The sequence below is a fragment of the Rana temporaria genome, chromosome 8, assembly GCF_905171775.1.
Source record: "Rana temporaria chromosome 8, aRanTem1.1, whole genome shotgun sequence".
In the NCBI taxonomy this organism is placed as follows: domain Eukaryota; kingdom Metazoa; phylum Chordata; class Amphibia; order Anura; family Ranidae; genus Rana; species Rana temporaria.
In genome coordinates this window covers 154,596,752-154,623,499 of record NC_053496.1, presented here as the reverse complement: position 1 = coordinate 154,623,499, position 26,748 = coordinate 154,596,752, and the positions used below count along the sequence as shown (strand labels likewise).

The 26,748-nt window shown below is 48.4% G+C and overlaps 1 protein-coding gene across 3 annotated transcripts in view; it reads right to left on the bottom strand.

Moving 5' to 3' along the window:
• The window catches only part of LOC120909192 (membrane-spanning 4-domains subfamily A member 15-like), a 176,506-nt gene that overhangs the window by 22,793 nt on the left and 126,965 nt on the right, over positions 1-26,748 (bottom strand). For all 3 annotated transcript variants that reach the window (XM_040320913.1, XM_040320912.1, XM_040320911.1), the window contains one exon: positions 17,108-17,227. In XM_040320913.1, coding sequence (XP_040176847.1) covers positions 17,108-17,227 — 120 coding nt within the window. The remainder of the gene's footprint in view (positions 1-17,107; positions 17,228-26,748) is intronic.

The following is a 26,748-nucleotide window of genomic DNA, read 5'->3' as shown; positions in this document are numbered from 1 at the left end:
CAGCAGGGGTCATTCCTGCGCTCCAACTAGAGTATCTGTGAGGGGTTGCTGTGTTGTGGCACCAGCACCAGTGCCTAAGGCCCAATTTTTCTGCCCCTGTTTATCAAGGGCATGCAATTACAATTTTTGATGCAATACTTTGCAGCAGGGCTCATTCCTGCGCTCCAACTAGAGTATCTGTGAGGGGTTGCTGTGTTGTGGAACTAGTGCCTACGGTCCAATTTTTCTGCCCCTGTTCAAACAGGGGCATGTAATTACAATTCTCAATCAAATATTTCACAGCAGGGCCCGTTCCTGCACCCGCCAAGAGTTACTGTGAGGCCTTAGGCCCCTTTTCACATTGAGGCATTTTTCATGCGGTACAGCGCTAAAAAAAGCGCTGCTATACCGCATGAAAAAATCGTGCCCTGCAGGCTTCAATGTGAAAGCCCGAAGGCTTTCACACTGTAGCGGTGCGGTAGCAGGACCGCTCCAAAAGTCCTGCTAGCCGCATCTTTGGAGCGGTATAGGAGCAGGGTGTTTACAGCTCCTATACCGCGCCTATACAGCTCCTAAACCGCGGTATTAACCCTTTTTCGGCCGCTAGCGGGGGTTAAAACCGCACCGCTAGCGCCTGAATATTGCAGTAAATACGACGGTATATCGGCGCTACAAATATCGCGACTATACCGTCACCACACATCCACTGCCCAATGTGAAAGCAGCCTTACAGTATTGTGGCAACACCACTACACCGTCCACCACCAAAGGCCCAATTTTTCTGCCCCTGTTCAACAGGGGCATGTAATTACAATTCTTGGTCTAATTTTTAACAGCAGGGCAAATTCCTGCGCCCACTAAGAGTAACTGTGAGGACTTACAGTGTTGTGGCACCAGCACCACCACCAAAGGCCCAATTTTTCTACCACTGTTTAACAATGGCATGTAATTACAATTTTTTATATAATAGTTCACAGCAGGACGTTCCAGCGCCCACCAAGACTAACTGTGAGGGCTTACAGAGTTGTGGCAACACCTATGGCCCAAATTTCTGCAGAGAGACAACAGGAAGTGAGAGGAAATCTACACCTGGGAAGGGAAATTCTCTCCTGTAAGAGGTGTCTCCTCTCCACTGATGCTTTATCACCAATCCTTGTTTCACTAAAAACCCCAAATTTAAAAAAAAAAAAAACATTTGTCATTGGGACAGAAAGTAAGGTGAAATCTTCTGAACATATGCACAGACAGCAAAACAAATGTTACAGGGGTGATAACCCTTCCCTATGTATTACAAAAAGCTTAAAACTTGATTTTTTTGGCTGGAGCTACACTTTAAAAATGTACCAGTTTAAAATTACCTACTGATTTTACTTAACAACAAACCTACAGTCCCTGTCTTGTTTACACCGCCTGTATACTGCTGTTCAGAGTATATAGGGAAAACGCCTTAAAAGGGACAAAACACTAAAGTGGAGAGAATTGGCTGCTCACCCCGATATGAATGATGAACTGCATAATAACCCCACCTGGGAAAATCTGTTCATCATAGGGAAAACGCCTTTTCTTTTTTCAAGTTGGGTGCGGGGTTCCCCTTTATATCCATACAAGACCCAAGGGGGCTGGCAATGGGCTGGGGGGGTACCCATGCCAATTTTCTCAATGATTTTTATCCATATTGCCGGGACCAGACATTACATTAAAGCCGCAAGCAGTTTTAAATTACTTTTTTTCCTATAGAAATGTCATTTTGTTCAGGGACAGTTCTAAACACGGGAAACACGTGCCATTTCACAGGCATACTATAGACACCCAGCAGGTACGACATTTAAATGAATATTTCACTTTTTTTTCACTTTAAGCATCATTAAAATCACTGCTCCCGAAAAAACGGCAGTTTTTAAAACTTTTTTGCATTGATACATGTTCCCTGGGGCAGGACCTGGGTCCCCAAACCCTTTTTAGGACAATACTTGCATATTAGTCTTTAAATTAGCACTTTTGATTTTGAACGTTCGAGTCCCATAGACTTCAATGGGGTTCTAAAGTTCGCGCGAACATTCGGTCTGTTCTAAAGTGAGGCCACTGATCGCCGCCTTCCCGGTAGTGCAAGTGCGGTGGCCAAGTTTGTAAATTTCGCCTTCTCAAGGGAGAATAAATTCAGATCAGCTAAGCTTTCCTCTAAGCTAGGGCCGCTTATAAGATAGTACAGCCAGCCCTCCTGTACTGGGCCCAGGTTCCATCAGATCAAAAGGGGGGCCCTGGCACCTGTTGAGCAGGAAGGCCAGCTGTACTGCCTTATTGTTGACACTTGTTGACCCCCCAGCAGTGCTTCCGACTTCTCCTCCTCTCCTTCTCATCGACTGCACTGCAGGGGGATTGGTCCTATTATCTGTGTCCCCTTCCAGCTGATGTTGGGGCCCCCCTCCTCCTAATCACTGTGAGCTTCCCACCTCTCCCTTCCGCCAGCAGCTGCAGAGGGCACACAGAAAGATTGTTTCAGGGTGGAGAGCAGTGGGCCAGTAAACATGTCATATTAACGGCCCCTTCCTTTCCTGAATGAACACAGTGAACAATTGGTACCGATCACTCACTGTGTCCATTTATCACTGACGCATATTAAAATATGTTCACTATGCTTCAGTTTGTAAATGAACGAGATGCCTCAGAGCGCCTCCTATTCATTCATCTCCAGTGCAGCTGAGGCTGCAGAGAAAGAGACTGATGAATCTATGTCCTCAGTCCATTTCTCTATCTCAAATGTAATACTTCAGGGGTCGATTTAGACCCCCAATATTTTACCAAAGACCATCAACAGGACGGTTAAAAAAAATGTTTTAAATGAAAATTAAAGTTCCAAAGAGTCATTTTTAGAAGTTAGGGACTCGTTCCAATGTGTTTTTGAGCTCTGAAGAGCAGTCAGCATTTGAACAGGGTCCATTGTGGGTGCACGAGCGCCGCCTCATCTATCCATCTATCCATCCTTCCTATCCATGCACCCGGCTCCTTTTAGGACACCGGACGCATGAATTCCTATGGCAGGGAGGGGGGGTTTGAAGCACCTAATTAGAGCCAGAAGCTCTAATAGATGTCATAATAGGGTGGGATCATGGTGCAGAGCATTGCGCTACGAGCCCACCCAGGTGTTACAACAGCGAATGATCCTCCTCCCGGCCAATCAGAAAGTGGGTCTGATACCCGTCACCCAGTTGGCTAAAAGAATAGGTGATCCTTTTGGACACAGTGTGTGAAACCTTGCGATATAGATAAAATGCGCAAATTAATTGTTAATTGAAGCTCTTATTGGATGCCTAGGAGGAGGGGTGGAGACTCAAAGCGGAAGAGAGGAGGAGAAGACACGGGAACCACTGCCCGATGCATGCGGCAGCCTGATGTCCGCCGATGCCCTGATCCCTGCTGCTACCCAATGTGCCTACCAATGCCCGACCCCCACCACTGCCCGATGTGCCCGCCGATGCCTGCCGCTGCCCAATGTACCCGCCGCCTAGATTGGGTAAGTGTCGGTGGACCAGAAAACAGCAAGGGGGGGTTTGAGCCTATTGCCTCCTCACAGCCTGCTTTAACCCTTTACAAGCGCACTGGTTGCAGGGCACTTGCAGAGCAGTGCTATTTTCTTGTTCAACAGGGGTTTCATTTCAACCATAGCTGGGAAGCATAGCATCCCAGCCATGGCAATTTAGTGAAAATATTGTTTGCCATTTTTCGGGGATAAGCTTTACAGGGCTCTGTTATATCTAACAGCAGCCCTGCTCTTAGCTGAGCCTCCTATCGCTTTGTTTGTACTTCTCTGCACTTTCTCTGGTTCCATAATATACTTATTGTCAACTGGTGCACAAAACTGAACTGCATTTTCCAGATGAGGTATTTCTAATGCTTTGCACAGAAGCAAAATTATCTCTCTTTCTCTCTGCCTCATCCCTCTCTCTCTCTCCTCCCTCTCTCTCTCTCTCCCCCCTCTCTCTCTCTCTCTCTCCCTCTCCCTCTTTAGTACAAACAAGTATTTTGCTTGCTTTAAAAATTGCAGCTTTGCATTGCATGCTATTATGAGGCTTATGATCTACCAGAACATCCAGATCCTTCTCCACCATTGGTTCCCCCAGTTTTTTCCTCCTGTATGTTTTTACATACGCAGAGCTCCGCAGGTGCATGGTGCTGCTGACTCTCCGCTGACTTTTAAAAGTTCCTTGGTTTAGGTCTTTTTCGACACGTGTGCAGCAGATCGCACCGTTTCTGTTTGCAAACTATGTCTGAAGCAAATCATGCATGGCCAGAAAAGCAGTCACTTGGGCACCACATGCTTGACCAGACATATGACGACCTGCCATGCAGTCTGTTGGCAACAGCACTTGAAAGACCCACATCAAAGAAAAAACTGACTTCTCCTTGCTTTCCAACCCTACTATACATCCAGTCCTCTCAAAAACCTGCACTGAAAGGAATGAAGGCATAGCAATAGGTGTCCCAAGTACTTGCAGCCAATCTGCCAACAGTATACCACCTGATTTGATTTTAGCAGGCAGATTTCCCTACCCCAGTTGCTGAATAGTAAAAAGAAATTCGATCCCAGCCATCCACATGCTCAGCGTCTAAATGCTAGCTTGGGGAATTTACTAGCACTGCAACTGCTGCATTTTCAGCTGGTAAACTCTGCCCCCTTTCGTGAATTTGTAGAATGTGCTGTACCTCAGTGGCAGGTTCCAAAACGCCATTTATTTTCACAGAAGGCCATTGCGGCTCTCTACCAGCATTTTGAAGGCAATGTTTTGGCCTCGTAGGACAGGGCGGTCAGCAGTAAGGTTCATATTACCGCTGCCTTATGGTCCAGCAGGCATGGGAAGGGACATTACCTTTCCTTCAAGGCGCACTGGGGAACTCTGCCTGCAGCTGGGAAGGATGCATGACAGGGTTCAGTGTTCTTGAAGCTTGTTCCGCCACCACACCTCCAAAATGCTAGTGGTGATTCTGCCACAGCTCTCTTCTCCACCCGATCCTCTTCTTCTTCCTCTATGGCCTCTTCTGCAGATTTTTCCTCTAAAACAGCAGTGCTCTGTAAGCCTTCAAGGGGCTAGGCAAGCAGTCAGGCTAAAATATGCTATGCAGTGCTTCAGTTGGTCTGCCTAGGGGACAGGAGCCACACTGGGGTGCCTGCACTGTCCTGTCACTAGGGATGAGCCAAACACCACCCCCCCCCCCCAATTCGGTTCGCACCAGAACCTTCAAACGGACCGAACGTTCGCGCAAACATTTAGAACCCCATTGATGTCTATGGAACTCGAACGTTTGAATTAAAAAGTGCTCATTTTAAAGCCTAATATGCAAGTTATTGTCATAAAACTGGTTTGAGAACCCAGGTCTTGCCCCAGGGAACATGTGTCAATGTAAAAAAAAGTTTTAAAAACTATCGTTTTCTCTGGAGCAGTGATTTTAATGATGCTTAAAGTGAAAGAAAAAAAAATGAAAAATTCCTTTAAATATCATACCTGCTGGGTGTCTATAGTATGCCTGTGAAGTGGCACATGTTTAGAACTGTCCCTGCATGAAATGAGATTACTATAAGAAAAAAGTAATTTAAAACTGCTTGCGGCTTTAATGCAATGTCTGGTCCCTGCAACCCTGCAATATGGATGAAAATCATTGAGAAAAATAGCATGGGTTTCCCCGCCCCCCTCCCCCCAGGTCATTACCAGCCCCTTTGGCCCTATATACTTTGAACAGCAGTATATAGGCGGTGCAAACAAGACAGGGACTGTAGGTTTGTTGTTAAGTAGAATCTGTTTGTAATCTTTAACCACTTAACCCCCGAACCATATTGCTGGTCAAAGACCAGGCCACTTTTCGCTTTAACTGAAAATTGCGCGGTCGTGCAACGTGGCTCCCAAACAAAATTGGCGTCCTTTTTTCCCACAAATAGAGCTTTATTTTGGTGGTATTTTATCACCTCTGCGGTTTTTTGTTTTTGCGCTATAAACAAAAATAGAGCGAAATTTTGAAAAAAAATAATATTTTCTACTTTTTGCTGTAATAAATATCCCCTAAAAATATATAAAAAAAAAATTTTTTTCCTCAGTTTAGGCCGATACGTATTCGTCTACATATTTTTCGTTAAAACAAATCGCAATAAGCGTTTATTGGTTGGTTTGCGCAAACGTCATATCGTTTACAAAATAGGGGATAGTTTTATGGCATTTTTCTTAATATTTTTTTTTTACTAGGAATGGCGGCGATCAGCGATTTTTATCGGTACTGCGACATTATGGCGGACACTTCGGACACTTTTGACACATTTTTGGGACCATTGGCATTTTTTATATCGATCAGTGCTATAAAAATGCATTGATTACTATAAAAATGCCACTGGCAGTGAAGGGGTTAATCATGTTCCCTGGGTGTGTTCTAACTCAAGGGGGGTGGACTGACATGGGGAAATGACAAATCGCTGTTCATACATTGACAAATCGCTGTTCATACATTGTATGAACAGACAATTGGTAATTTTCCCCCCTAACAGGACCGGGAGCTGTGTGTTTACACACACAGCTCCCGGTTCTCGCTCTGTAACGAGTGATTCGCGGGTGCCCGGAGGTGATCGCGACCGCCGGGCACGCGCGTCGACGTCAGGGGCGTGCATGCGCACCTCCGGCGGCGCTCACGCACCCCTATTGGTTGCTCGGCGAGGTGACGTATAGCTACGTAATCTCGCCCAGCAGAGCCGACCTGCCGCCGTATAACATACGGCGGCTGGTCGGCAAGCAGTTAAAGTGTAGCTCCAGTCATAAAATCTAGTTTTAAGCTTTTCTGAAAACATAGAGAAGGGTTATCACCCCTGTAACATTTGTTTTGCTGTCTGTGTGCATCTGTTCAGAAGATTGCAATTCACTTTCTGTCCCAATGAGAAATGATTTTTTGAAAATGTTTTTTTTTTTAGTGAAACAAGGATTGGTGATGAAAGCATCAGTGGACAGGAGACACCTTACAGAAGAGAATTTCCCTTCCTAGGGGTAGATTTCCTCTCGCTTCCTGTTGTCTCCTTCCGTTTGCAAGTAGGAGTCGTTTGTAAGTTGGATGTTTGAAAGTAGGGGCCTGCCGTATATACGCTGCAGACATTTAGGCCCTAAGTGTTGGTGTTGCCACAACACTGTAAGCCCTCACAGTTAGTCTTGGTGGGCGCTGGAACGCCCTGTTGTGAACTATTATATCAAGAATTGTAATTACATGCCATTGTTGAACAGTGGCAGAAAAATTGGGCCTTTGGTACTGGCGCTGGTGCCACAACTCTGTAAGCCCTCACAGTTACTCTTGGTGGGCACAGGAATGGGCCCTGCTGTGAAATATTAGATCAAGAATTGTATTTACTTGCCCCTGTTGAACGGGGGCAGAAAAATTGGGCCTTTGTTGGTGGTGGTGCTGGTTCCACAACACAGCAACCCCTCACAGATACTCTAGTTGGAGCGCAGGAATGAGCCTGCTGCAAAGTATTGCATCAAGAATTGTAATTACATGCCCCTGTTAAACAGGGGAAGAAAAATTGGGCCTTAGGCACTGGTGCTGGTGCCACAACACTGCAACCCCTCACAGATACTCTAGTTGGAGTGCAGGAATGAGCCTGCTGCAAAGTATTGCATCAAAAATTGTAATTACACGCCCCTGTTAAACAGGGGCAGAAACATTGGGCCTTAGCCACTGGTGGCGGTGCCCAGAACCAAAAATGTTCTTACAAGCTATCAGCATGATCATTGAGGAGGAAAAGGATAGTCACTCAGCATAACAGGATAGTCACTCAGCATCAGCATAGGCAGTCTTGAAGGGATCTGACATTTCAAAAAAAAATTACATCAGCATCAGGTGCTATGAAGGTCAGTCGATCGACCGAGTCGGTGGAGAGGCGCACCCTGTGATTGGTTACAAAGCCTCCAGCAGCACTGAATGTGCGTTCTGAAAGAACGCTGGATGCAGGACAAGCCAGTAGCTCAATTGTGTACTGTGCAAGCTCTGGCCAGTGTTCCATCCTCAAGACCCAGTAAGCCAGAGGATTTTCTTTGGTAAAGGTGTCCAAGTCTGATCTTGCCCCTAGGTATTCCCGCACCATTTAAAACAGACTCTGGCGATGGTTGCTGGAACCGGTCATACCATGGGGCTACGGACTAAAAAATTGTCTGAACACATCGGTCAGACGGCCACTTTCTCCACCGCTCCTTCTGTGACTGACCGAAGCCTCAGGAACACGTTGTCCAGAACCAGGAATTTGTAACCTCCCAGGCTCTGGAAACGCGTTGCACAAACCTTTCTGCAAGGCCTCCTGAAGATGTTTCATCCTCTGCTCCCTCTGTGATGACTGGATAAGGTCCGCAACCTTTCCCCCTGTAATGTGGATCAAGGAGGGTTGCCAGCCAGTAATGATCCCTCTCCTTGTTACCACGAATACGAGAAATTCCTTTTGCAGGTCAGCCAGCCGAGCACTGGCATTATATGACTGGTGGAAATGCACACAGACTTTCCTGGCCTGCCTCAGGACATCCTGTAAGCCCGGGTACCTGCCCAAGAACCGCTGCACCACCAAGTTAAGGACGTGAGCCAAACAGGGCACGTGGGTCAGCTGTCCCTATTGGAGGGCGGAGAGGAGGTTGGTGCCATTGTCGCTAACCACCATTCCTGGCTTAAGCTGGCGTGGCGTCAACCACCTCTGAGCCTGCCCCTGCAGAGATGACAGAATCTCTGCCCCAGTGTGGCTCCTGTCCCCCAAGCACACCAGCTCAAACACCTCATGGCATCTTTTTGCCTGCATGCTTGCGTAGCCCCATGATCCCACTGAGCCTGGATGAGAGAGGATGAGGAGGAGGAGGAGAAGGACGGTTTGGTCATCCACTCTACTTACTCTTCGTCATGTTGCTGCTCAACACGGCCAGCTGCCGAAAAAAAGGGATGCTGAAGGATGCACCTGCTTGCCCTCTTTTGTTGGCCTTCCAGACATACTGTATTTGACGTATTGGAATAGGTACACAAGGAATTGTCTGCAGTCAGCTTTAGCTGAACACTGTGCCCAGTATACAGTACACTGACTTAATATACTCATGACCAAAATTGTTAGCACCCCAGAAGTTTTTCCAGAAAATCAAGTATTTCTCACAGAAAAGTATTGCAGTAACACATGTTTTGCTATACACATGTTTATTCCCTTTGTGTGTATTGGAACAAAACAAAGAAAGGGAGGAAAAATAGCAAATTGGACATAATGTCACACACAACTCCAAAAATGGTCTGGTCAAAAGTCTTGGCACCCTTTCAAAATTGTGGATAAATAAGATTGAGAAAGAAAGAGGGCGAGAAAGAGGGAGAGAAAGAAAGAGAGAGAGAAAGAGGGAGAAGGAGAGAAAGAAAGAGGGAGAGAAAGAAAGAGGAAGAGAGAGAAAGAAGGAGAGAAAGAAAGAGGGGGAGGAAGAAAGAGAGAGAGAAAGAAAGAGGGAGAGAGAAAAAGGGAGAGAAAGGAGAGAAAGAAAGAGGGGGAGAAAGAAAAAAGAGGGAGAGAAAGAAAGAGGGGGAGAGAGAGAAAGAAAGAGGGATGGGGGGAGAGCAGGCACAGATCCTTCACCACAATAGAAATGTGTATTCCAGAAAGTTTAACAAATCAGCAGATAAAGATCCTCCAAACATCTGGTGTTAGTGCTTCAATCATCCCGGCACCATGGTTGTTATGATGTAAGAATGATTGAAGCACATTATTTCTATTATTACATTGTAATATAGAATGAAATTATTCAACTCACCATATTGCAGAATCAGTGGAAGCCCAGAGTCCCTTCTTACATCAGGCATTCCCCGCGGAGTCCCCCCTTACATCAGGTGTCCCCAGCGGAGCCCCTCAGTACATCAGGTATTTCCAGCGGAGTCCCCCCTTACATCAGGTATTCCCAGCCGAGTCCCCCCTTACACCAGGCATTCCCAGCCGAGTCCCCCCTTACACCAGGCATCCCCAGCGGAGTCCCTCTTACACCAGGCATTCCCAGCGGAGTCCCTCTTACACCAGGCATTCCCAGCGGAGTCCCTCTTACACCAGGCATTCCCAGTGGAGTCCCTCCTTACATCAGGTGTCCCCCACGGAGCCCCTCCGTACATCAGGCATTCCCAGCGGAGTCCCCCCTTACACCAGGCATTCCCAGTGGAGCCCCCCTTACACCAGGCATTCCCAGCGGAGCCCCCCCTTACACCAGGCATTCCCAGCAGAGCCCCCCTTACACCAGGCATTCTCAGCAGAGCCCCCCCTTACACCAGGCATTCCCAGCGGAGTCCCTCTTACATCAGGCATTCCCAGCAGAGTCCCCCCTTACACCAGGCATTCCCAGCGGAGTCCCCCCTTACACCAGGCATTCCCAGCGGAGTCTCTCTTACACCAGGCATTCTCAGCGGAGTCCCCCCTTACACCAGGTTTTCTCAGCGGAGTCCCCCCTTACACCAGGTTTTCCCAGCGGAGTCCCCCCTTACACCAGACATTCTCAGCGGAGTCCCTCCTTACACCAGGCATTCCCAGCGGAGTCCCCCTTACACCAGACATTCCCAGCGGAGTCCCCCCTTACACCAGACATTCTCAGTACCTGTCTCAGTACCCCTCATAGTTTCTCTCCAAGTACCCCTCATATTATTCCTCCCATCACCCTTCCCAGTACCGCTCTCACTACTCCTCCCTGTATCTGTCTCAGTGCCTGTTCAGCACCCCTCTTAGTACCCCTCTCAGTACATGTATCAATGCCGTCTCAGTAGTGATCCCAGTACCCCTCTCATTACCTGTCTCAGTACCCCTCATAGTTATTCTCCAAGTACCCCTCTCATTATTCCTCCCATCACCCCTCCCAGTACCTTCTCATTACTCCTCCATGTACCTGTCTCAGTGCCTGCCCCAGTATCCCTCTTAGTACATGTATTACTCGGGGCCCTACGCAGCTTGCGTAGCTAGCGCATAGGGCGGATCGGCCCTGCCTGGAGCAGTTTGCAAAGGAAGAGTGGTCCAAAATTCCGGGTGAGAGGTGTAAGAAGCTTATTGATGGTTATAGGAAGCGACTGATTTCAGTTATTTTTTCCAAAGGGTGTGCAACCAAATATTAAGTCAAGGGTGCCAAGAATTTTGACCAGACCATTTTTAGAGTTTTGTGTGACATTATGTCCAATTTGCTTTTTTTCCTCCCTTTTTTTGTTTTGTTCCAATACACACAAAGGGCCTGATCCACAAACAGCGGCGCAAATTAAGTTAGTCAAAACTTATGTCATTTAAGTTACGGCGCCCTAATTTGGTGTCGCAAGTGCCGTATCCACAGCGCATTTGCGCACAAAATTGCGCAAGCGTAACTTAAATCCTGAGGCGTAAGGCAGGGTTATTGCAAGTGGGAAGGAAGTGGGCGTGCTTCATTGTAATGAGCCGTGACCCCATGCAAATGAAGGGCCGGCCGTACTGCGCATGCGCGCACGAATCTGCTCCTCACTGGGCATGTGCAGAACTTGGCTTGGCGCAATCAGTGAGATAGGTAAAAGGCCAAGCGTACTTAGTTTGAGGATCCCCCTGTGTATAAAAAGCACCACACAAACACACTTCCCTTGCAAAAGTATATCCCTATGTTCCCCTTCCTACAGCAAGTTGCTTCTGCTCTGATCGTTTGTTGGTGAGTTGTGTGTGATAGAAAAGTTTTGGAGGAGTATTAGATTGTAGTTGGTGTTTGTTTCTGCTAAGTGTATTTTCTGTTTTTTTTTTTCTGAGTGTATTTTCTGTTTGTTTTTTTCTGATTGTATTTTGTGTTTGTTTTTTGCGTGTTTGTTTTTGAATTTGTAGTAGCTGTCTGCTTGTGTGTTTTGCTTTTTGTGTGTTTCTTCTGTGAGTTTTTTTGTTTGTTTGTTGTGTGTGTATTTTTGTTTGTTTGTCCTGTGAGTTTATTCTTGTTGCTGAGTGGTGTCTGTGATGGCATCCAAGCGCAGGAAGCTCAATTTTTCTCTGGTAGAGAAGCAAATTCTTGCTCGGGCCATTGTCCTATATGGGCGCTATTTACATGGCCCTGATAGCCGGAACACCTCCCCGGCCCAAAGGAAGGCGATAATAAAGAAAATTACGGATCGGATAAATATGCAGCGGGGGGGGGGGAGACGAGGACCACCGCTGGCATTCAAAAGAAGATTAACGATCTTAAGAGCCTGGTCCGTAACAAGGTGGCCCAAATAAATGCCCATACCACGGGCACTGGAGGAGGCCCAGCCTGCCCCATCAGGCTGAGTGAGGAGGAATGGGCAGTGGCCCGGTGTTTCCAGCCAGAGCAGGTGGTGGGCCTGCGTGGATATCAATCAGATGTTCCTGTGAGGCCAGGTACGTTTTTGGTTTTTCTATCTGGTGATTAGCATGTGTGGGTGGGGGAAGGGAAGATGTGCCAAGTGTGTGGATCCTCAAACCTGTGATTGTTTTGTGTCCTCCACAGATGACCAGGAGGTTGCTGGGCCATCAGGCAAGGCTGCTGCACCACCCCAAGGACAAGAGGCTGCTGATGAGTCCCAAGAAGGGCAGGAGTCCCCAGGGGAGCGGAGTGGCCAAACATCCCCTCATGAGGAGGTTGAGGGGGAGGAGGATGAGGGGGTGGAGGAAGAAGATATGCAGATTGGCAGGGAAGTCCTTTTGGCCTCTGATTTGTTGACCCTTGAGGCTACCCCTGAGGCTACCCCTGAGGCTGGCAGCAGTCAGGCCACCATCAGGGGTAGCCCCTCCCACTCCTCCCTCAACAGGCCTCAACCCACAAGGGTCACTCTCTCCCCTCCTCCAGGGCCACAAGCCTCAGCGGCAGGCAGGATGGCGACTCAGGAGACCAGGGGGGTGGCCGAGCGTCTGCCGGCCAATCTGCAGAAGGACAATGCCCGGCAGACCCGCCATCTGGGTCAGATAAAAGAGACTCTCACCCAGATGGAGCACAGCCTGGGTGCAATGAAGGAGTCAATCAGTGATGGGGCCACAAACTCATTGGCGGTCATCGCATGCTTGTGTGAGCTGCAGACCGCCACAACAGGCGTGGCCCAGGAGGTGACTGCCCTGACCCAGGCTGTGCAGGACAATACCAGGGCTGGCCAGGCCAATATGGCTGCCCTCACTCTCTGTCTCACAAGCATAGCAGTGGCCTTGGAGGGAAGGCCAGCAGGAGGACAGTCACCAGGGGAGGCTCCTCCTTCCCGTGCTCACCCACCCCCCCATGAAGATACTCCCTCCCCTGCTCACACCCCCCCCATGAAGATACTCCCTCCCCTGCTCACACACACCCCCATTAAGATCCTCCGGTTGGCCGTGGCCGTGGCCGGCCCAGGCGTAGCAAACGCCGCCGCTATTAATTTTGCAGGGGTACTTTTGTTTTTTATTTTTATGATTTTGTTTGGTATACTGTACTTATGATTTGTTTTATGTGTGTGAATGATGTGTGAATGTGGGGGGGGGGTGGCATTCCTGATTAAATAAGGGTGTCACCCTCAGTTTTGGTGGAGAAGGGATCCCCAGGACCAGGGAGAAGTGATCCCAGGTCCCTGAATGGTGTATGAATGCACAGTGACATAATTGGAGCCGTGGCGGGGCATTACTGCTCCCAAGTACCATTGGGGGGGGGGGGGGGGACTTGGATCTAATCCAATTCGATGTGCATGTGATGTGTCTGTGCTAGGGACCACAGTGGTGTGCATTCATGCATTCTCATTGTGACATCATTTATGTGTGTGTTTACTGTGCAAAGATGCATTCTCATTGTGACATGTTTAATGTGCGTTTACTGTGCAAAGATGCCTTCTGCAAGGCGTCTCCTGGCTGCTTTCCCCTTTAGCAGACCGGGTAGAGTTGGTTGGGGGGGATTGTCAGGTTCGGGGGTCAGGTCATCACATATGTCAATCTCCAGGCCCCTTCTCATGGCGAAGTTGTGTAGAATGCAACATGCACCGATGATCTGGCACACAAAGTCTGGGGAATACAACAGGGTACCCCCATACTTATCCAGGCATCGGAAACGTGATTTCAGGAGGCCAAATGTGCGTTCCACCACTCCAGGGGTACTTATGTGTGCAGCATTGTATCTTTCCTCTCCTGGGGTTTGGGGGTTCCGGTATGGAGTCATAAGATGGGGACCCAGTGCATATGCAGAGTCATCTGGAAGGGAAAAGACAGGAGGATGTTAGTCGTGCATGTGCCCCTCGTGATGTCTGCATCATGGGGGGGGACAGTCATACCTGACACCCATGTCACTCACCAACCAGCCAGCTGTCCCCATACACGTTCTGCTCCAATTCTCTGGAGATGTTGCTGTGACGGAATATATAGCTGTCATGGCTGGATCCTGGGAATTTGGCACAGACGTGCCATATGAGGCATTTGGCATCCACTATCACCTGTACATTGATTGAATGCCAGTGCTTCCTATTTCGGTACATGTGCTCTGTCTCATGGGGGGGTTGTAGTGCCACATGGGTGCAATCAATTCCCCCGATGGTGCTTGGGAATCCAGCAATTTGGAAAAAATCGGTCATTGTGTCCATTCGCTGGACCTCCTGGGAGGGTTTGATGAATTGATTGGCCATGCGTCTGAGGATTGCAGGGACAACCTGGTGCACACATCTGCTCATGGAGGATTGTGCCATCCCAGCCACACCTCCAATTGTGCGCTGAAAAGAGCCAGTGGCAAGGAAATGCAGTGTTGCCATTACCTTGATCAGTGGCTGCACTGCATGTGAGCGTTGTGTTGGGCTGGTGAGATCATCCTGCAGGATTGTGGTTAATTCCAGGATGGCTTCACGGTTGAATCTGAAGGTGCCATACACCTCAGAAGCAGTCATGCCAAACACATCTAGGCGTCTGCGGTAAACCCTCTCCTGTGCCCTCCTCCTCCTCCTCTGTTCCCTCCTCCTTCTTTGCGCGTCTAAAGTCACTAGTGCAGTTATGATCATGGATGGCCCTGGCATGTTGGCAGACAGATTGTAGTCCGGCAAGTGTGTGTGTTCCTTAATGGTGTTGATGTAGCAGACCTTTACACGGCAGGTGTAAAATTAGGGCTGCTTTTATAAAGTGGAAAATTGCTCCAGGAAACTAACAGAAGTGCACGGGGCGTAGCCTACGCCGCACACACTTAATTTTGTGGATCGCCCTATCTCCCTCATTTGCATCTTTGCCTATCAAAAAGCGTGTCTAGCGTAATTTGCGCGCGAAGAAGCGCCGGTGTAATTATTTTAGTTAGGATGGAAAAACCTGGATTTCAGGCGTAACTCATTTTGAGGATCAGGCGCAAAGATACGCGCGGCGCAAATTTCAATTACGCCGCGTATCTCGAGTTAAGTCGGCGCATCTGCTTTGTGGATCAGGCCCAAAGTGAATAAACATGTGAATAGCAAAACATGTGTGTTACTGCAATACTTTTCTGTGAGAAATACTTGATTTTCTGTAAAAATGTCTGGGGTGCCAACAATTTCGGCCACGACTGTATATATACACATATATATATATATATATATATATATATACACAAAGCGTGCAATGCATATGAATACTAAATATACTGGAATACTGGATCTAACTAGCTCAATCAACTGCCTGCTCAATCAAGATATTGGCCCAGATTCAAGAAGCACTTGCGCCCGCGCAACCATAGGTTAAGCGGCGCAAGTGCTTACTTGCTCCGGTGTAACGAGTGCTCCTGATTCAGGAACCTCGTTACACCGACTGCAGGCTAAAATCTGCGCGGCATAAGGCTCTTATGCCTCGCAGATTTTAGGCTGCATTCTTGCGGGGGCCGCTAGGGGGCGCTCCCATTGTGTATCAGCGTGTAGTATGCAAATTGCATACTACCACTGATTCACAAGCTTGCGCGGGCCCCGTTTCCGTACGGCTACTTTTAGCGCAAGGCTGCCCCTTCTAATAGTAGGGGCAGCCAATGCTAAAGTATAGCCGGCCTTCCCGCGCCGTGAAATTTTAATTTCACGGCGTTTGCGTAAGTGATTAGTGAATGGCGCTGGACGCCATTCACGTTCACTTAGAAGCAAATGACGTCCTTGCGACGTCATTTGCCGCAATGCACGTCGGGAAAGTTTCCCGACGGAGCATGCGCTGTACGCTCGGCGCGGGAGCGCGCCTAATTTAAATGATTCCCGCCCCCGGTGGGATCATTTAACTTGCGTGCGCTTACGCCGGGCAAATTTGCCGGCGCGCCCTGGCAATTCACGGAGCTACTGCTCCGTGAATCGAGAGCAGTGCAAAATATTTGCGGGGGCGCAGGGCAAAATCGTTGCCCTGTTCCCCCGCAAATATCGCGCAATTCTACTTGAATCTGGGCCATTGCTAACTGAAATAAAGCCACAGTGTCTCTCTCTCTCTCTCTCTCTCTCTCTCTCTTTCTGAATGCTGGAACACACTACGAAAGGCTGACATGCAGGCGGCCTTATATAGTGTGGGGAGTGTACTTAGTTCCCCTGAGCCATGATTGGCCAAAGGCACCCTGGCTTTGGCCAATTATGTCTCTCTGTGCTGACAGCGCTGTGATTGACCAAAGCATGCGGGTCATAGCGATGACGCAGTGCATTATGGGCCATGACGCGCAACTCAAAATTTGGCGCGAACGACCAATAATGTTCAATCTTCATCGAACGATCGAACAGTCGATGTTCAAATCGAACATGAGTTCGACTCGAACTCGAATCTCATCCCTAGTTGTCACCTTAGGACAGGAAGTGTGTTGCTGGTAGGGTCACAAGGTAAAGAATAAAGGGAAAAAAATGGGAAAATATAGATTTAATTTTTGTTCTTGGGTTTAAATAGATTTTAAGGTGTTAAACCATCCGTTAATAAATAACATGAACTCAAATAGTTTTAAAAACCTAATATAAATTTCTTTGCCTGGCAGTCACCCAATTCGGTCATCTTAAAACAAACTGGGTGACAGAGTGATTGGGCAAATGGAAAACGCAATTAGCATTGATATCGTTCTTTACCAAGATTTGTGCCTCTGGCAGCATTATTGCACAGCAGGGTCCTTTTGTATCCCTATTCAGTTTGTTTAACTAGCTAGTTTCTAGTGGGTTTCCCCTATCCTGATTTGTTTTTTAAAGTTTAGCCAAAGCGCACATTACTCACATTCCCAAAAAGACCACCAGAGTAATGTGTATATATTCGAAAATCATCAATGGCGCATAATGCGATCCCAGCAATGGAAACAGAGCAGCTGATGGTTTGCAAGATGAAACATGTCTTGACCTGTGCATAGAAAACATACTGTAAGATATGTTTTTTTTCACTGGGCTACCTACTATCAATCATTCAACAAAAATATGCAACTTTAAAAGTAATAAACCCAAAAATGACTTATTGTATTGTTGGCTTGGTACAGTTCCCAAAGTAAGAAAAGACAGGGATGGTGGAAACCCCTCATAATGGGCACAGCAGCTGTACAGACACAGGAACTCAGCACAGGGATGGTGGGAACCTCTCATAATGGGCACAGCAGGTGTACAGATCCGGGAACCCAGCACAGGGATGGTGGGAACCCCTCATAATGGGCACAGTGAGGCTACATATGATGGGCACAGTTTAATCTAGCAGTAATGATACATAATCACCTGATAAATGGCTATTTACAGCCCTGCATTACTAACAGTTTAATTTTTCAGTTTTTTCAGTTTGTTTGATCCCCCCAATAAATTTGGAGCGCCAGCTGCCACTGTGAACTGGCCAAGCATTTCTCCAGACCTAAACCCTATTGAGCATCTGTGGGGCATCCTCAAATGGAAGGTGGAGGAGCTCAAGGACTCCAGTGGCAACCTGTGAAGCTCTGGTGAACTCAATGCCCAAGAGGGTTAAGGCAGTGCTGGAAAATAATGGTGCCCACACAAAATATTGACACTTTGGGCCCAATTTGGACATTTTCACTAAGGGGTTTACTCACTTGTGTTGCCAGCGGTTTAGACATTAATGGCTGTGTGTTGAGTTATTTTGAGGGGAAAGCAAATTTACACTGTTATACAAGCTGTACACTCATTACTTTACATTGTAGCAAAGTGTAATTTCTTCAGTGTTGTCATATGAAAAGATAGAATAAAATATTTACAAAAATGTAAGGTGTGTACTTTTGTGAGATACTGTACATATGAGTGGAAAGGAGTATTATTATTTTTAGAATGTTTTGTGCAATAATTATTTGTTTATTTGCAAAAAAATGTACTGATACTGATATATATATATATGTGTAGTGCTTGGTTACTTCCAATTACCGGTGCTGTTTAAATTTAGAGTGGGATCAGAGTGTTAATTGACTCTGATCGAATTGATGTGTTCAAAACAGGGTCTCTGTCTCAGCTTGGCTGTGCTGTGGGCTCATTCTGTTGTTCCTGGGGTGTTGTTCCACCCCAGGACGACAGGTGGCAACAGTGGAGTCGAGACTTGGGTGCTCTTTCTCAGCAGCCAATCAGGAGGGAGTATCCTCGCTGGACATGCTGGGGGAGGGTATTTATGGGGCAGAGGCCATTGAGTCTGGGTCTGGGTCTTCTTCGCCAAGTGTGGCACCCACCTTTAGGGTGACTGCACCACGGTGTTATGGCCTACCTGGCTGGGGCGTGCGTGCCACGCGGTGTTCCTGGTTCTGGAACCATGTTGGTCCGGAGCATTTGAGCTGAGGCGGGAGCCCAGTGGTCGACTGGGTTCCCATTCCTGAAGATCCCAAGCCGTATAGCTGTTTGGTGGGGAGTCCATCTGAGGAGAGCCAATGAGAGGCTGGTAATCTAAAAGGATCTCGACAAACCACCGGGGATCAAGGTAGCCGGACACTGAGGGATTGATCACCTGTCAGTCGGTACCTGAGCGACTATTTGAAGGAGATCCAGGCGTAATTCTTCCAAGGAGGATCGTCTCCGTTAGCGCAATCAGGAGGGCCTGTGGCAGAGGTTTCTCCCTGAGTCCATTCCAGGAGGGTATGTGGCAGAGACTTTTCCTCAAAAAGGTTCGAGTGATACTCTGGCTGCCAGGTCAGTGAGAGAGGCCTGTCCGGGTACACTAAGTCCACTCAAGCAGGAGTGGCGCAGAAAGTGTTACATGTGGGAGCAGAACTGTTTCCCTATACTACGCCTGAATCCGCTGTTCTTCTTCCTTCAACTCTATCCTTTCACCACAAGTTTATTTTTTTTACCCGGCTGGGTAATAAAGAGCACAGAAAAGACACCAGTCGCAGACATTCCATTACTTCTGCTATATGCACCATACACCCCTAGGAATTCGGAGAGCCACGAGGTAAATGTGCCACCCAAAACAAACCAGCAGCTCCTCCGGGGGTAGTGCTACATATATATATATATATATATATATATATATATATATATATATATACACACACACATTTGTTGTGCTAGTGGCATAGTGGCAACCTCAGCCTGGGCTCCCACCAGCCCATGCCCCCAACGTGTTTTGCTCCACCCCCCGGAGTTTAGTCAATTTTTTCTTACAACTTTTTTCTTTCTGTAGAAAATTATCTTTATACCGCTCACAGAATGGCTTTCAATTTCTGTGTTTGCTGAAAAAAAGAATCCTCTTGAGTACAGTTCCTTTTCAAACGGCGGAACTGACCTCTGGGGATATTGTGCAGCCAAGGGGGGTGATGGCAGCTGTTAGGAGTATATTCCTCCTATTTGTTTGAAGTGTGTGGAGGGCAGGGATGGTGCAAGGATTTTTGACACCCTAGGTGAAACCTCATTTTGCCGCCCCCCATCGGCTTCGCCCCTGACTCCACCCCCTTTGCCCTGCCCATGTGACAGGAGGCGGCACAATACAGGAAGCATTGGCTCTGCTTCCTCTAGTGCTAGCTCCAGTGCTGCACTGCGCCTCTAATTACATTACGGTTCGGATGGAGCAGCTGCCTGAGACTGAGTTAGTTACATGCTGCAGCCTGCAGAGCATGCAGACACGGAGGGAAACCAGTGGCCGGGTGCCCCTAGGCAGCAGTGCGCCTTAGGCGGCTGCCTAGTTTGCCTTGTGGTAGCACCAGCCCTGGTGGAGGGACATCTTGCCATCACTAACCATCAATTTTAAGTCCAGGGAAACTGCATTTTTATTATTGTTAAAGGGGTGTTCCAGTCAGTTTTTATGTTTATTAAAAGTCAGCAGCTACAAAAAGTGCAGCTGCTGGCTTTTAATAAACAGACACTCACCTGCTCCACGTTCCAGCGACACGCCGGCCGGGGCTCCGCTTCTCTCCCCCCTCTCCGGCCGGCATCTTCATTCCAAGTGTGGGCATGCGCGAGCGGCACCGCGCCATCCAATTGGACAGGCGATCGCCTGGGACCTGTCACGTGTCCCAGGCTATCGCCTACAGGGAGGGGCTGCAGAAAGGCGATTAGGCTATTCGCCTTAGCAACCTCGGCGGAAGGAGGAAGTGGGACAGGAAGTCCCACTCCTCCTGAAGCCCCCACTCCCCCACCAAAAAAATTACATGCCAAATGTGGCATGTAAGGGGGCGAGGAGTGGATTAAGCGGAAGTTCCAATTTTGGGTGGAACTCCGCTTTAAGGGCATCAATAAGCTTTACTAATGACTCTTCACTGCCTCTCCGTATTAATATAATGTTCTCTATGAAACGCCTATATAAATATCAACTTTGGAAGGACTATTTTTCAGAATACTGCTTGTTTCCCATCTCGCCATGAAGATGTTAGCTACACTGGGGGCAAATTAGGCCCCCATTGCTACACCTGTAACTTGCCTATAGAACACTTGTGTGAGAGGCAAAATTCGAATGACTTTAAAATTAATTCTTTTTGCTTACAATTAAGATCTCCAAACTTATCCAAAGTCCATTTAACAAAAGTGAGAGCTTCCAATTGGTCTATCATTGTATAAAGAGATCCCACATATGCTGTAACAAGGTGACATTAAAGCCTCGTACACACGATCGGATTTCCATCAGACAAGTCCGTGGAATTTTGTCCAAAGGGCGTTGGCGTGAACTTGGTATGTTTACATATGGCAGAACTTTTTCAGCCAAATACACAAAACTACTTGTTTTTTCAGCTCTTTAGTGCCACCCTTTGGGCAACTTCTGCTAATGTTGTGCTATGGTTAGCATACTTTACTTTTTTTTTCGACGGACTTGTGTACACACGATCGGATAATCCGACAAGACACACTTGTTGTCGGACAGTTTTAAATCATGCTATAAAATCCGACAACAATTATCCGATAGAGCATGCAAACGGTCGGATTTTCCGACAAAACCCTGCCTTCACACATTTGTTGTCAGAAAATCCGACTGTGTGTATGAGCCATAAGAGTCAATTTCTATCTATCTAATAAAAGGTTTAGTAAATGTTTAGTGACTTTTATGTAAGAATGTATTTGTTGAACTAACAGCTGCAGAAAAATATCAGTAATTTGAGCCAATCTCGCAGTAAGTGAATCAAAATCTTTAACGATCGGACGCCCAGGAGGGTTTGTAGGTATTTTGAGTAAATAATGTATAATGGGGAGTTTACATTCAGAAGGTATATAAAAGGTATAAGAAACCTTTTCCCTTTCTTATTTAACAGCCATTTTCTGTTACCCTCTTTCACCACAGACTTATACAAGGATGGGCTTATTATTTTTCGTTATTTTTACTATGATTAACAGGAGTATTTAGATATTAATTGAGCATTTGTGTAATTTACATTTTTTGTTTTTGGTGGGAAATTGTTTCACTCAACACATTTTGTTTTGTGAGGATTAACACACATTTTATTTTATGTTAGCATTGCATTGTTTCACTGTATTAATTTTTGTGGGAATTTGACACATTTTTGATGCTGCAGCTCATTATTTACTGTGTATTTTAAGTTGTTTCTTCGAGTGAGCATGAAAAGTTCTCGTTGATTTATTGAGTCTTCAGTGTTGTCGGGTAGAGTTTTTTTTTACCACGTATATTTACCATTTATCAGGCCAGCGTTGCTCTGGCTGACACTAAGAAGAATTCTAGGCTTTCCACAGTGTCCAGCCCTTGTTCACAAGTTCATCATCTATGCACAGGTTGTCAAGCAAAAATTGACTCTAACCTGGAGAATTCGCAATACCTGGCAGCTAGAATGCACTTGCCTCTGCTCCGTAATTTTCTACCTAACCTGGCGGTAGCAATCTTCATTCGCAGAAATCTTCTGCACATCACTGGCATACAAAGTTAGATGGCAACCATGGCAAATTGTTTTGCAACACCTGTTTGATGGTCTTTGGTATGAATTCCTCTAGACCATTCTCTGAAACCCATCCTGGGACCATGTATGCCCCTTTCTGTTCCCTCACCCTTGATTTTCTTGTGTAGCGCCTTGCTACTTTCATAGCTGGTGCTGCCTTAAATTTAGAGGGTGGTTAGAGATTTAGTTGCCTCTGGCCGTGTTGTTTTGCCAAATTTGGGCCTCTGTTCCAGCCATGGCTGTACTGTGATTGACCACTATTGTTGTCTGGGGTGCCTGTACCACCCCAGGCCGAGGGTGGCAGCAGTCAATTCAGGGAGGCCCGGAGTGACATGACAAAAGGACAAATAACGGAGGGCTGGGCATGACTGTGTGAGGAGTAGTGCAACAGAGGGTTAAGGAAGGTAGGAGGTGTTTTCAGGGGAGTGGCCGTAGGAGGTCTGGTGACTGGGTAGGAGGAGCCCCTTTATAAAGGGGGGCGGGGCGCACGTGGGACACTCTGGGAAGTTAGCACGCTGGGAGGCAGGTTTTTCCCTGCTCCCAGCTTTTAATGCAGAGACGGATTGGGGACTTCTTTAGGCAACGGCTGCGGAAACACCCCTGGCGGGCTGTAATCACAGGTGGGTGGGCTGGAGAGAACGAGGCTGGGGGGTCGGGTACGGCCGCGTTTGGGTCCCCATGTGCTCGGCGGTCGCGGCCGCCGGAGTGTTTTAATTTTACTTCCCAGGGCCCGGGTCAGAAGCGCGGCGGACATCTAGGGGCCCCCCAGGTGGATCCGTTGCCCCCGCCGGCTGGGCACATGTTCGCCCCGTCCAGGCGTCTGGGTGCAGTGGGCGGGGTGTCGGGCAGTAATGGCGCCCGATCGTCGCCCGCATGGCGGACACAACCTGTCATCCCCCCCCCCCCCGGCCGGGCGAGCACATGCTTCGGCAGGAGGGTGATGGCAGACGGAATCCGCGCGTAATCCGGGCTCGGTGGGCGGGGCTTTGGGCCGGAATGGCGCCCGATCCTCGCCACGCGGCGGAGCAGCGTGGATGGAGCGGTTCACCCCCCGAATACTGGGATATCAGGGGGGAATCCCAACGGGAAAAACAACGCGGGGGAACAGCTGGGGGGTCGTCCAGGATCGCAACCACCGGTTCCAGGGCAGTGGGGAGGCCTGAGTCCCGGGATCGGAGGAGGGAGCTCGAGCGGAGGTCCGTCGGTGGGAGCAGCAGAACAGAGACGTCCACGGGCAGGTCGAGTATGAGAGGACGATCCGCCGGGAGGCTGGGTTCTTCGGCCTCCAGGCTTCCGCGCCAGGGAGGCAGATGTCGGAGAGGACGCCGGCCTCGGAAGATCGTGCGGAGGGGGAGGCAGCTGGATCGTAGGAAGAGGGTCGCGTGGAGGAGTCACCTGCAGGGGGGTTGCCGGTGTCGGCTGTGAGGGACGTTCCCGGCCATCCTGGTAAGTCCACTAACAATACTTCTGGGGATTTTGTTACTGCATTGTGTACACTGTTGGGGGTGGGGGTCCTCCTGTGATTGCGGGTAATGTGGGGGGTAATGTTTGCCGCTAACCAGGGGCCCCGGGGGCGGGAGTGTTGCCTGCTGCCCAGGGTTCCCCTGGGGGGCTTACAGGATTTGTTGGGTGGTTTTGGGAACCTGGTACAGCGTTGCCAGGGGCGGGATGCCGCCTCAAGCTGCTCCCCGCGGTGGGGGATCGGCTGGGGGGGTTCCCGTGGCTGTTGGGGTTACCTGCCCTGGTGGGGAAGGGGGTGGTGCAGTACAGTAGTTCCTAAAGTGACACGAGGGTGAGAAGACAGGGGGGGATCAGGACGGACGTAGTACGGATGACTGATGCGGACAAAAGGTGAGATATATATGTATGCTTGGGGGGGCCGCTGGGGGGCTCATCTGAAGCAGGAGGTCAGGGAGAAAATCGAGAAAGGTGAGTATGTGGAGATTCTTTCCTTGTTGCCGTTGGAGAAGTTTAATTTGGATAGGGTGAAGCCAGACAGTTCTAAAAAGGATAACGAGGAGAAGGGAAGGTATCAGTTGATTCCTCGTACGTTCAGCTATGGGTTGCAGACATTTGCGATCATGGCTAGCGGCTTAGGGGAGAAGAGCCCGGTTCTGCGCTTTTCTGCTATAGGGACGCTAGGTGAGAAGCTTATCGGGTATATGGGGGGTAAGGCTGGTTAAGGTATGACGAGCAGTTTAAACAGCGGGGGGCTGGGCTCCCTACGCTGTGATGGGACCACAAAGATATCAGTTCGTGTATGCGGATGATTTCCGCGCCCCGGACTAATACTCAATTTTTTTAGGGCGGGGCCGGGGGAAAAAACTGGGGGGTCTGTTCGCAGTTTTAACTAAGGGGCCTGCGAGTTGGGGGAACCTGTCGTTTTGAACACGAGTTTCTTCCGGATGCGGGGGTGCTCGCCCCCTGTCACGATGCTTCAAAAAAAAAAGAAAAAGGGGAGAGCGGACAGGGGGATGCTGCTAGCAAAGGGGACAAGGTCAGATGAGGGGGTATGAATGGGACCTTTTCTAGATAGATACACAGACAGGGCGGCGGCGCGGCTGCTCGCGGCTGGGTTTTCCGAGGGAGTTGTCATTCCCTGTTCTTTGTCGAAGGCGCCTGGGGATCGTGTTTGACTCAGGGGCAATGGGAGGTAGGCTGCCAGGGGACGAGGGGAGGACCTCCAGCTGGTGATCGGGGGGGATGTTGGGGCGGAATAAGGCTCGGCTAGGGGAGTTGCAGTCACGGTTAGGTGAGTTGACCTTTTCCTGTCGTTTCATTCCCATGGGCAGGGTGTCCTGCCGACGGCTGTCGGCGGCTACAGGGGGGCAAGGTCCCCGACTCCTTCCATTCGCTTGTCAGGGGAATTGAAGACAGATCTGCAGGTGTGGCACACCTTCTTGCAAAAGGGCAACGGGGGGGGGCGCTGTGGATGTTGGGGCCGGGGAGTAATTTTGATTTGCAGCTTTTCACGGACATGGCAGGATCCATGGGTTACGGGTCTTTTTTCAAGGGGACGATGGAGGGGGAGGCATGGCCGGAGTCCTGGGTGGTGGCGTCTGTTCTAAAAGGAACCTGGTGCTGCTGTAGTTCTTTTCATGTGGTGATAGCGTTCGATCTGTGGGGGGAGGAGTGCAGGGATGTAAAATCAGGGGTGGCTGTGACAATATGGGGGTGGTTCCAGTTATCAACCGAGTTTCTGGATCCTCGTTGCCGGTGGTTCGGTTGCTGCGGCACCTCGTGTTGTGCTGTTGCGCTGTGGACCAGATGGAATTGATATGGTGGGGGGGCTCATCGGTGGGATGGCCCCCGTTATGGTGTTATTCCAGTGGAACGGTGTCCGCTGGAATACGGTTATGGTACACTGCGGGGTAAAAAGGGGGTGTTTCCGAGCTGGAGTCGGCTGGGGGCTGGATATGGTAATGGTAACGCAGAGTACTGGAAAAATAAAAAGGTTTAAGTGGGGTTGCTACCCACCTTCCCTGTTTTTGTGGTATGTTTGGTGTTGTGCGTCTGTTTTCTTTTCTTTCAGGTTCGGTAGAGGGGTTGTCACGACAGTGTTGGCGGTGTCCTTTGGTCTTTGATGGTGACAGTTAACAGATGGAATGGAAATGGTGGGGGGGCTCATCGGTGGGATGGCCCCCGTATGGTGTTATTCTAGTGGAACGGTGTCCGCTGGAATGCGGTTATGGTACACTGCGGTGTAAAAGGGGGTGTCTCCGAGCTGGAGTCGGCTGGGGGCCGGATATGGTAATGGTAACGCAGTGTAATGGAAAATAAAAGGTTTAAGTGGGGTTGCTGTCAAAGATCAAATTGGACGGGTGTTAATAAAGTTATTTGGGTTAAATGTTAATGAATAAAGTTTTGGTTACTTGGAATTATTTAATTTGATTTAAATATTTTTTTTATTTTTTTTAACATTCAATGTTTATTAAGAAAAAAGGTAATCATAGTACATAACAGGGCAATCATGTAATAGTATGAAGTTTCAAATCTACATAACATATTACCGTGTGTCAAAGCAGTAATGGTTATACTGAAGGCTAGGGACCACACAAAAATTACAAGAATAGGAGAGCTCGTAAACTCACAAAACTATAAGCTATTAGCTCAAAAGAAAAAAACCAGTCCGAGCAGGACTTGCGTCATGTATAGAATTCTCATAATGGTGTCCTGATATGTCATCTATGAGGACAAAGAAGATCAAGAGAAAAAGAAGAAAAAAAAGGACAAGCCTGAGGGCTCAGAGACAGAAAACTAAAAAAAAAGGAGAAAAGACATAGTGGAATGAGAGGTCAAGATACGAAGAGAAACTTTCATATGTGGATTGATCTAGATACCAGAGTTATAGATCCAGGGGTGAGGACCAAGGGAATTAAGCTTCAAAAAGAAACAGACATATGGACATATATCTGAGTGAATGTAGGATAGCTACATGTTAAATTTGAACTGTATTGTCCAAGGTTTGTGACCCTGTTGCTACAGAGAAGGCTTCAGAGTACCTGAATATGATCCATGGGCGCCAAGTTTCATGAAAACCCTCATTCGATTCTTTGAATTGGGCCAGTGTGTC